Source organism: Myiozetetes cayanensis, unplaced genomic scaffold, assembly GCF_022539395.1.
Source record: "Myiozetetes cayanensis isolate MyiCay16 unplaced genomic scaffold, myiCay2020 scf30, whole genome shotgun sequence".
NCBI classification, from domain to species: domain Eukaryota; kingdom Metazoa; phylum Chordata; class Aves; order Passeriformes; family Tyrannidae; genus Myiozetetes; species Myiozetetes cayanensis.
The window spans coordinates 3,637,771-3,649,333 of NW_026087522.1; the positions used below are offsets into that span (position 1 = coordinate 3,637,771).

At 52.7% G+C, this 11,563-nt stretch overlaps 2 protein-coding genes across 2 annotated transcripts; both read left to right on the top strand.

Moving 5' to 3' along the window:
* Window positions 1-2,445: 2,445 nt before the first annotated feature.
* SPACA6 (sperm acrosome associated 6) lies at window positions 2,446-7,073 on the top strand. The gene is made up of 9 exons (XM_050326001.1): window positions 2,446-2,806; window positions 3,288-3,362; window positions 3,664-3,732; window positions 3,891-3,914; window positions 4,001-4,078; window positions 4,625-4,728; window positions 5,836-5,989; window positions 6,279-6,429; window positions 6,977-7,073. The coding sequence occupies exons 1-9, from the start codon at window positions 2,446-2,448 to the stop codon at window positions 7,071-7,073; spliced, it is 1,113 nt and encodes a 370-aa protein (XP_050181958.1).
* A 1,287-nt stretch (window positions 7,074-8,360) lies between these two features.
* LOC126645500 (fibrinogen-like protein 1-like protein) lies at window positions 8,361-10,766 on the top strand. The gene is made up of 3 exons (XM_050326008.1): window positions 8,361-8,501; window positions 8,959-9,090; window positions 9,686-10,766. The coding sequence occupies exons 1-3, from the start codon at window positions 8,498-8,500 to the stop codon at window positions 10,312-10,314; spliced, it is 765 nt and encodes a 254-aa protein (XP_050181965.1). The 5' UTR covers window positions 8,361-8,497; the 3' UTR covers window positions 10,315-10,766.
* The last annotated feature ends 797 nt before the right edge of the window (window positions 10,767-11,563 follow it).

An 11,563-nucleotide genomic window follows, 5' to 3' on the forward strand; every position in this document is an offset into this window, starting at 1 on the left:
TGATGGGATAAAGAGCTTAGTTTGGAGCTGGAGGAGGAAATAAACCATAGAGAACTCTCAAGTCTCCTTTCAGGATTGAGAAACTTGAAAACATGGAAAGGGAATATAATTCCTGTGTCCTGAGCTTGTCAGCCACTTCTCTGCTGTTTCTCAGACATGTGAATATGGGAGACTCCTGCAGCTCCTCTGTGACCCATCTTCTTAGCTGTAATGTCTTTAATCACTGTTGCCTTTTTTTTTTTACGCTTCAAGATTTTTTCCTGTCTTTAATTTCTTGAGCTTTTTCTTGCATACAATCTGAGAAAGAACCCCAGGGTCAAAGGCAGTTGTCTGCAGTAGTGACCAATCAAGTTAATTTCCAGTGACCTGACATAGTTTATAATAGACACCAAAATATATAGCATAGCAGTTCAGGGTTTTTTCAATTCCACGTTGTTTATCCTAAAAAAATGTTTGGCAAGAATGATGAATTAAGAATATGAAATAACAACAATGAGTAAAGACATGAAGTAAGAACAGGAAGTAAGAAATAATAATTAAGAACATTATTAAACATCAGTGAAGAACTCAGAACATGAATTAAACTGGCTGTTTCTTCACTTTTTTCATTGGAGGTTCCATTCCAGCTGGAGACCTTGGCCCAGGATGGTGTCTTCTGTATGGGGGAAAACCAAAAAAGAAAGGAAATTAACTCAAAGCAGTTCCTCTCCCCACTTGTTTTCCTCCCAAGTTTGCTTTGGGTGTTTTCTTTCCCCTCCATATGCTCATGTCAAAGCATCTCTCAGCTGATGCCATAACACTGCTGCCCATGGAAGAACTTGTAACATAGAAAAGTTTCTGCTGCCAAGGCAGAACATCTGCTGTGGGAGTGCAAAAACACCCAGGAGGGTCTGTGTCCCTCCACTCTCTTGTGTCCCATGAACTGCCAGAGCTATGGATGGATTGGCAGGGGGGGCACTGGCCTCTACTCAGTGGGAAATGCTGCTGCTCTGCAGCCACTCCCAATCCTTTGTGCTGCAGGAAGATGCCAAAAGACCGAGTCTGAATGGCTGCAGTGCAGCACCAACCCCGGGGAAAACACGATTCAGGCTGAAGGCAGCAAAGCTCCATTCTGAAATGCCACCTCAGCCTGTTTAACTTCACTCCTTTCTGGATCCTCATCCCTGCCAGCCACATCCTTCCCCCAGCAGTTCCCCCAGGCTTCTCTCCTTATCCTCAGCTTTGCCAGGGTGATGGAGGCTGACCATGCTCCAGAGAGTCTCCCATGTCCCCTGTGCCAGGGCTCTGCCTCTCCTGGATATCTTCAGCCCCTCACACTTGGGATCTTCAAACTGCTGAGCGTGTATTAACTCCTTGCTCTCAAATCTTTTCTGTTACGAGCCGGGAAGAAAGGAGGGACACCTACACAGGGTGTGAGTCAAGGTATGTAGGCTGCTTTATTAGCATGGCTTCCCCTTTATATAGGGGAAGGAAGGAACATTCTAGAATTGTAGGTGTGAAGAAGACATATAGGGAAGGATTAGGAGGGAACTCGCCTTAACATGGACAACGTAGGAGGGGTCACATCTCAACAAGGGATGGAGGGGAGAGGTAGAACCTTATATGGAACATCTGCACTGCAGCAGTGGACAACCAATCAGAATACAGTAAAAGGAGTAAACAACTTAAGGGAATTTTTATAGAATCGCAAAGGTACAAACTCAGGAAAATACAACAGACACTAAAACTCTTGCAACAGTCCATCTGTGTGTCAAAAATCCAACAGGTTTACAGCTCCTCTTCCTCTTCTATGTACTCTTGTAGTGCTTTTTTCCATCTCTGATATTGTTCTTCCTCATGGTCACCAACTCACACAAGTTTCACTTTTCCCACACAGATTCCCTGCGTTGCTGCCTCGGAATGATGATGGATTTGGCCTGTTCTTGTCCCTCAGTTGTTATTTTCTTGCTTACTGAATTTGGGATTTTTAGACAATCTCTGGGGATGGATCCTGGGTTTTGGAACAGAGTTTTATTTTAAATAATCCAACTTCAGGCAGGGAGCCCTTTGTTAAAGCCCATTCAAATGAAGCCAGTGAAAAAGGAATTCTCTGAGTCTTTTGCTTTGTAGTCAATGATATTATTTTGTAGTTTAGTTCATCTACATTTCCCTATTTCTCTCCCTCCCTGTTTTGGAGAGCTGAGTGATCTAATAACTTGAAGATGCACCAGGGGTGTATTCCTCTACTCAAGAACACAGTGTAGGAGAGAGGCATAGTCATCTCCTCGGGGCACATGTACAAAAACCGTGTCCCTGACAGTCCCAGCCGTGTTTGGCAGCGGTGCTGCCATCACCCTGGGCTGGCTCAGAGCTTCCAGCTCACACTCAGTGCAAGGGTTGTCTGCACGTTTCTTGCTGGGTTCTGCTCACACTGGCTGGTGTGAGCTCCATGTGGCTGCCTGGAGTATGACCTCATGCCTTATCTGGTTCCCTGGTGACCCAGGTGCCCGGGCTCCACCTTGGAACCCCACTGTTGCCCAAGGAACTCGGCATTTGGATGTTGGGTCTGGGGTCATGGGGTGGTGGTGGGTGGCCCTGATGCTGGTGCTGGTCCCCTGGCGGCCTAGAAACCCTGGCTTGTGGCTGTGGGTGGCCCTGGTGCCCTGCCTCCCTGGGGTGCACCCCTGCCTGTTCTGCTTTGGGCCCCCCAATCAGCGGGAACAGTTCTGCCGTGACTATACTGGGGCCTCTGGCAGCAACCCCAGATATCAGAAATGCCTAGAGATCTTTGTTGAGGTTCCTAAACAGTTTGCCTCTGTCAGTGTGGGTACGTCATGGGACCCCAGGGACACCAAACCCAAAGGAATCCTGCCTGAGAACCTCCATCCTGACTGGCCCCTCTTTTCCATGGGCCCTCCATCCCAAGGGGGACCCCTGCCCTGAACAGCACCCTACAATCCTCTGGGATTCCCCACTTCAACCAAGGCCCTCACAGTGATGCTGACCAGGATCCCAGGAAGTTGGGGACCCCAGGAACCCACCCCAGACAAGCATCCCTGGGACTCAGAACCATGCCAAGGCCTCCCATGTCCTGATCTGGACCCCAGGGACCTTTGGGAACCCCAGCCCTGCCTGAGACCCTGAGAGTCACCCAACCTTCACCAGGGAGTCCCCAGGGATACCTGACCCTTCCCAGGATCCCTAAACCCTGTGTGGAACTCCAGGAACTCCCAGAAACCCTCCAGACCTTACTGAAACTCCAACCCTAACCCTGTATACTGATTCCAGTGTTCCTGTACTGGTTCCAGGGGCAGGGCAGCATGAGGAACTTCGGGACATTGTCACGGATGCTTTGTACTATCTAGAGGAGCAAAAGGGAAAGAGTGAGCAGGGGACATGGGGCATGGGGCATGGGATGTGGAGGCCTTGAAGGGGCGTGGGGTGGAGGAGAAATATGGAGGTCTGGAGGCAGTAAAGGGATATTTGGGGAATCCTGAGGGTATATAGGCTTCAAGGTATACAGCTTCTTGGGGGATTTGAGGGGGTATTTGGGAATATATGGGACTCCAGGATGGATATATGGGGTTGAGGTGAGTTGTACAGGGGATCTGTGGTGTCTGGGAAGGGTTCATGGGGATCCTGGGGAGGACACATTGTCTCATCTGGACATCTGGGTCACTCCAGAGCCCTTTCTCACGGCCCTTGAGGAAACTGTCAAGACAATCTGGGTGAAGCTGAGCCGGCTGGGGAAAGGTATGGGGCCAGTGGGGACCCCCACCCTGGGAACCCTTGTCCTACAGAAACTCCCAGGGACTCCATCTGGGCTGGACAAGGGCTGAGCCCTGACAGCTCATCGTAAGGATGTGAGTCCCCAAGTGTTCCACAGTCTAACACTGCTTCCACCCCACCAGTTCCAGCCTGCATCCCACCCTGTGGTGAGTGCCTGTCCCTCTGTCTTGCCCTTCCTTGTCCCCTAGTACATCTCCCACTCCCCTGGGACCACCAAGACTCTCTTTCCCAGGATTCCAGCCAGCTGCCCGTGTCTTCCAGTGTGCTACCTGCCGCTTTGTGGACTGCGAGTTTTCCCTGGACTGCCCAGGTATGGGACCACGCCAGACTATTTCATTAAGAGTAAGGAAATCTTCCCCAACTTAACCCCTTTTTTAGCTTATTTTTGTACTATTTTTAGTATTATGGTGGCGCTTGAGTGGCTCCAGTCATGCCTTTGGTGCTGACTGGGGGCAAATGGTATCTCTTTGCTTTTAAAGGTCCAGGATAGAAAGATGCAGAGCACGCACTCAGCGAGGGGTGGTTGTACTTTGGGGGTGGGTAGCTGTTGAGATGGAGGTGTGTTTGGTATTATAATGAGATGATAATGAGCAAAGTACCTCCAAAGGACAGGATTCCCCACAAAATAAAACCATTGCTAGCTCAGCAACTCAGGCACCCAGGCTGGGCTCACCTGCCCCTGGAGCTGGGTGCCCCCAGGGCTCTGGAGAACGCCCTGCACTTCTCACCGGTGCTCCCACCCTGAGCACACCTGCCAAGGTGTTCGGCTGCCCGCCCCTGCAGCCAGCCCAGGAGCACCATCCCCTCTGTCAGGGCACACCCAGGTGCGAGCTCACGTGCCTGGCAATGCTCCCAGTGCAGGACATGCAGACCTACACGGATGAAACCATCGTGCTGAGCTGTGACGTGCCGTTCGCCGTCCCCACCGGCCTGCCCGTCACCTGGATGTTTGTCCCAAATGTGAGTTGCACGTGAGCGTGGAAGGGTGTGAGTGGACATTCTGGGGGGGGGCTGGGCACAGGTAGCCAGGCCTGCACACACACACACAGCTGTTTGCTTGGTGTGAGGTCTCTCACAGGTACAGGTACTGCTGCCACCATCTGCTGGAAGCAGCAGCTGTGAAAGCACACACAGAGGGCAGGTCACTCCTGTGTTTGCAGATTTGTGTGGGCACAGGTAGAGTCATAAAATTAGAGGATAGTTTGGGTTGGAAGGGACCTTAAAACTCATCTCACTCCACCCCCTGCAATGGGTAGGGACACCTTCCTCTAGAACAGGTTGCTCCAAGCCCCATCCAACCTGGTCTAACTGAACAAGTTGTGTTTCTTTAAAAAGGAGCCTGTGCAGCAGTGAGGGAAAATGTTAAGAGGTGATTTTAGATAATGGATGACGGGCAAGCTCTGGGTGATGTCCATGTGTTAGAAAAACAAATTAAAAATTTAGGGCTTTTGATATACTTTAGTGCTCTCAGACCTGGAGGGGGAAGTTAACAAAGCCTGGAAGAGAAATTTACTGTTGAAAATCGAACACCAGGACAGCAGAATTTATAAACCACAAAAACACGTTACATAAACCAGAGATGCCCTATCTGGGAAAAAGATAATAAAAAGACTGAAAATGTGGACTAATTATCATAGAATAATAATTCATTTAGAGAATTATATAATGTGTAAGCTAATGAACACCAATTCCGTTGTTTGCTAAAATATATAAATAGTTAAAAGTTTTGATGACTAATGTACATGTGAAGGGGTACCCGTGTACCTCAGCACTGAATAAAGTAATGTCGGCTTTCCAAATGATTAGAGAGTTCATTTCCTGGGGTTTGGTGACCCTGGCCTTGAACACTTCCAGGGATGGGGCAGCCACAGCTTCCCTGAACAACCCCACAGGGAAGAATTCCTTCCTGCGTGCTCAGGAGATGACTTCAGTGTCCAGTGTGGTTGTGCATGGCTGTGTGCGCACACGGGGCACAAGGAGAGTGTGTGGGACAGGAGGTGTGTGCACACGTGTGCTGTGCCGTGTGCCTGCTGGGCTGCGCTGATGGATCCCTCCCACCTGCCCCAGCTGCGCACACAGGATGTGTCGCTGTTCATGGAGCTCAAGGGGAATCCTGAGAAGCCCTTCAGCCTGACCATCGAGGAGCCCGCTCCAGGAACCGTCGCCTGTCGCCTGGGGGAGGTTTCCAAGCCCTTTGTCCGCAAGTTCTTCTACCTCAATGGTGAGCCCCGACACCGAGGTGCCCTGGGGGCAGGGAGCAGTGCCCTGGGGGGGAGCTGAACCCCTGACACCTTGGGCCCATGGGAGGGGGGTGCTTGGGGGTGCGGGCAGGGTGCCAGGACGTGTCAGTTCATGGTGGACAGGTGAACTGGAGCAGGTATTCCCTGATCCCTGGCTCCTCTGGGGACACTGGGGCGTGTGGGTTGGAGCAGGGACCCCCAGACAGCGAGGTCTGTGGCGGGGGCAGGTGCTGCAGGGCCCTGTGACCTGAGGTGCCGGTGTCCCCACAGTGTCAGAGGGAAGCGTGGAGGAAGAGAGGGGGCTCCAGGCTGTGTTCAATACTGTGCTGCACTGGCTGCACAACGAGACCCCCGTGCACCCCATACCAACGATGGGGCTGGCACTGGCAGTTGCCTCCCTGGCGTTCGTGCTGCTGCTGGTGTGAGTATTGCTGGCCTGGTAATCTGTACCCTCAAAGTCCCCATGGCTTCTGGGGTCCCTCACAGAGCAGCAAGGGACTCCCAAACCCCACAGGATTCTCAGTCACTTGGGATTCCCTGCAAGTGGGAGGAGACCCAGGTATCAGGTGGGCCACAGACTGCCAGGACTCCAAAACTCACAGTCCCCTGGGACTTCCATTGTCCTCTGGCCCATTCCAGGATCTCCCCCTTGCACCCAGGATCACTCCAGGCTGCCTTGCTTCCGACAGATTCCCTAATTACCCATGAAACCCTGAAACTTTGCCCTGTTTTCCCTAGAACCCCCACTGTCCCTTTGGGGGCCCCAGTTACAGTCAGTTGTCCCAGTTGCCCTCGTGGTCCCATTCCTTCACCCTCAGAGCCATCAGTTGCTCCAAGGGCTTCCCAGTTGCCCCTTGAGCCCCTCAGATGCCCCATGTGTACCCACTGCCATCCTCACATCCCCTGATGGGAATATAGGGTGTCTTCCCTGCTTCCCCTCTTTCTTCATCCCTCCTTCTGTCTTCCAGGGCCATATGTCAATGTGTCCACTGGATATCCCACAGACGTGAACAACAGGGTACCCTGGAGGATTCCAGATCCCTGGATTCACCCTTGGGACCTTAACACATGGATTCATCCCCGAGGACCAACATTTCTGCAATTGTTTTTTTTGTGCTGGATGTGCAAATGGGAACAGTCTAGAAACAGAAATATAGAGTTCTGAAAATCTGCATTATGCTGGTGATAGAAATCTGGGATTCTTTGCCTTGCAGACAGGAAAACTGGGTACTTGGCAGCATCTTTCTTTTCATGGGTGGACATTCCATCTGCAGAGCTGTGAGCACTGGTGATGGTGGAGGAGCCTGAGCTGTGGCCCCCTGGCTGCAGCCAAGCCTGTCCTGCCCTGTTCTGACCCCAGTGAGGACCTGCTCCTCCTGAAGGTGTCCTCCATTTCCCTCTGTGGGCACCCAGATCTCCTCTGTTTCCCTCATCAAATACTCAGATCTCCTCTGTTCCTGTCAGTGTCTGCCTGGTGCTGACTTCTCCCCTCTGGGCACTCTCACATCCCTCTTTTTCATGACAAGTACCCTCAGATTCCATCCATTACCCTTCACTGATGCTCAAATCCCACTGTCCATTCTGTGGGTGCTCAGTTCCTGTGGGTTCCACGATGATGTCCCTCCCAGCCCCTCTGTGTACCCTCGTTTCCCTCCACTCTTCCTCCGTACACACTGAGGTCCCCTCAGTTCCCCTCATGCTCAGATTCCTGTTGCCTGCCCTCCATCCACCTGGTTTCATTCCTATCCTGGCAGACACTTGCTTTCCTCTGCAGCCATCATCCTTCATGACCAGTCCCCCAAACTCAGTGCCCAGAGGCTGCAGCTGTCTCATCTGCCTTACAGAAACCTTTCATCAGGCCCGTTCAGCTGCCCCCTTGCAGGTCAGGAGTGTGGCCCACTGGGGAGTCGAGACTTCTGCTTCCACCAGATGGAAACCCCTCTGCTCCAGAAAGCACCAGCTGCTCCAAACACTGTCCCACAACTCCCAGGAAGTCTTGGGGCCCCACCCAGAGCCAGGCTGGGTTTGACAGGAGCAGATTTTAAACAAGAGCCCCTTGACCTGGCAGCACCTGCTGCGGTGGTGGGAGGCAGGGACAGCCCTGTGTTTGCTCTCCACCTGGTTGGTGACTGTGGAGTTCAAGTGTTTGTTCACCGAGCTGCACTCTTCAAAGTTCCCAAATATGCTGTTACCAGGGGAAATTCCATCCAAGTCACTAAGCACTCACAGAAGAGACCATTCCAAGGATTCTTGCTGGCATGGGGATTATTTTCTTTGCAGCTTAGGGACCTGTGCACTCAGAACCACAGGCACCTCCACCTCAGCTGGTATTTTCTGAGGGCACAAAGGAAATCAACCTGATCTCCTCCTCCAGGAGAAAAGCAGGGCAGGACCCACTCAGCCCGCCCACTGCGGGAGGCACTACAAATGCCTCTGTTCCACCGGCTGCTCCAGAGCTCTGCGCTCCAAGGGCATTCCCACCTGGAGCCATGGGTGAGTACAGGGCTGGGAAAGGGGGGGGTCCTTGCCAGCAGTGAGGGGAGCACAGGTAGGGCAGCCCAGCAATAGGGAGAGGCTCCATGCACACTGATGGGGAGCAGTGGCACCAGTGCCCTCCTTCTGGTCCCCTGGCTTCTGGCTCACCCCAGCCAGTCCCCTGCTCCAGGGGCCAGGAGTGAAACTTGGCTCAGTTGGTTGTTGGGTGCTTTGCTCCACCCAAAACTACCCTGTGCTTGACTTGCCAGGAGCAGATCAAGGGGGAAAGGCAAGGTTGCCTACCCCTTGGGCAAGCCTTTCAGCTTGCAGGAAGCAGCCTGATGCTGCCCAGCTTTCTCGGTGCTCTCCTGCACCTCACAGGGCCGTGTTAATTGTGGTGCTGGAGCCATGGGATGTCCAGTCTCTCTGCAGGGAAAGTCCTGTTTCATCTTTTCTCCATCTTGTCCCTTTCTAGCAGCCCAGTGCCTTCTGCTCCTTGCTTGCCTGCTGCTCTTGGCTGCTCCAGGCACCTCTATGCACACAGAAACCCTAAACATCTTCAAGAAATCTCCCTCCAATGCTTCGGCAAGTGCTCTGAAGAAAACCAGTAGGTAGCATTCCGTGGGCATCTGGTGGTGTGCTGGTGTACAGCCAGCTCTGGGTGGGAAAAGACCCATAACCATCCCTAACCCTGGCCCTGCTCTGGGATGGAGGATGGTGGAGATGCACCTAATAAAGGCTGCAGAGTGTGTGTTTGTGTGTGTGTGTGTGCACTGTACAGGCTGGGAAGGGTTTCTCTGTGTGCTTGAAGAGGTCACTTTTCCCCCTGTTCCCTCAGTCACAGGCAGGGTCAAGGTCCTCTTCACCTTCCTCCCACCATGACCCTGTTGTAGTGGCACAACCCCTTTTTCAGGAGACCTAGAGGAGCTCTGTAGTGCCCATATTCAGTCCCTTGGCCTTGTACCAGCATAGCCTGGTGGGTCTGGGACCTTTCACTGGGGCTGACTCATGTTGGTGCCCCTTATGGAAAAGGAATAGAGAGCTGAGGACAACCCACTCACACCTCCAGACCTCTCTAGGCTGGGAGAGCTGATTATGCCCCAGGTGCTCTGGGCAGTTGTCCCTCTCTCCTGCCCCAGGGTGAAACAAGGTCTTGTCCTATTCTACCGGCTTTTGTTCAGTCCCCTTCTGTCCTGCTCCAGGTTGGCCCAGGGACTGCAGTGAGGTCCCTGCTGGCAGCCCCAGCGGTGTCTACATCATCCAGCCCACAGGACTGCACCCCATCATGGTGTACTGTGAGATGGGTGAGGCAGATGGGGGCTGGACCGTGATCCAGAGGAACCGGCAGGACACGGATATCACCTGGAACGAGTCCTGGAGCACCTACAAGCACGGCTTTGGGAATGTGCACACCGAGTACTGGCTGGGCACTGAGAACATCCACCAGATCACCAGGCAGAAGATCTACCAGGTCAGGTTTGTCATCTGGGATGCTTCAAACAACAAGAGGTTTGCAGACTACAATCTGTTCAGCGTGGACGATGAGTCCCAGGGCTACAGGCTGAGGCTGGGGGCGCACTCGGGGACAGCAGAGGATGCCATGGATTCAGATAATCCCAGGAAAGTGCACAACAACATGAAGTTCTCCACAAAGGATCGGGACCAGGACACTTACAGAGGGAACTGTGCCTCCCGCTATGGGGGTGGGTGGTGGTACTCGGCGTGTTACTCCGTGCGGCTGAACGTCAAGGGGGGCATCACGTGGGGCAGGCTGTGCAAGGGGAACTGCAAAGCCTCTGCCATCCTCATCAAACCAGCTCCCTACCACTAGAACTCCTTCCCTCCTCTGTCCCCCCTGGGCACATGGCCAGGCCAGTGCCCTGCGGGGCCCGTTTGATGACGAGGGCTGGGGGTGAGTAGGGTTGTTCCTCTATATCAAGAGCTGCTTTGTTTTCCTCTTATCCTGAAAAGTAGCAAAGTTCCCTGCTCTGTCTCTGGCCATTCACCTACGGTGGGTTGTGGGGGATCATTATTAGCACACATGTTTATAAACACTGCAGTGTCCAAGCATTTTCCTTCTGGGGACAAAACTGTGCTCAGAAACTTAGAACCCTCCTGGTCCAGCAAGGTCTTACTCTCTTTCTGCTTTGTGGGTATAGATGTTTTCAGTAGAAAAATATCCATCACTAGCTAACCTGACCTACACTGCACTGAGGCCAGGGCAGACCATATCTGCACCACAACCCTGCTGCAGTCTGTATTCACCCTGCCAAATAAAATCACTTTCAGCTCTGCGTAGGTGTCCTTCATTTGTTTGGGAACTCCTTGCAACTGCTCCCAGTGTCCTGCCAGGAGCAGACCTGAGGCTCCTGGTGCAGCAGGAAACTGTTTCCAAAGGGAAATTTTTTCATAAGACTCAGGCAAGGAATTAAAGACAAAACTTTCACTTAATGAAGGGAGTTGGATTCCAAGGTGGGGATCTTCCAAAAAGGAAATGGGAGAGTGAACTGGCAAGAAAGGAACAACAGCACTGCAAGGCCACACAGCACCACTTAGTCAGTGTGTTTGGGCAGGTGTAAGATCTCTGACATGGCAGGGATCCCATAGTTTCAAGTTTTTGGATCAGCTTGGGTCTGTATGGGCTTGCTCCAGTGTGGTGATATCTCCTTGCACTGGATAGCTCAGCAGTGGACACAGTACCTGTGATGTGGTCTCCCAGTACTGAGTAGAAGGAGTCTCCCAGTGCTAGGGAGATGTCTTGCTGGTTGCCCTCTTGCTAACAGAGCCCAGGAATGCAGCTCAGCATCCCTCAGGGCTGGCTCAGGGGCAGAGTGCTATTTACCAGCAGCCCAAAGCCCTTCTGTCCAGCCTCTCCCCTCACATTAGGTTGTACATCCAGGCTGGAGCACCAACAGCTTCTTAAACCAGCAGATATATCTCTCAGTCCAGAAATGTTACTCCCAAGTCAGCTCCAGCTGGGAAGCCTTTCTCAACCAGCAGCACCCTCACATACCTCCATCTCCCCGTGCAGCAGTGCTGCCTGCCCTCAAGTGCCACCAGGGCAGCCAAGGAATGCTCCT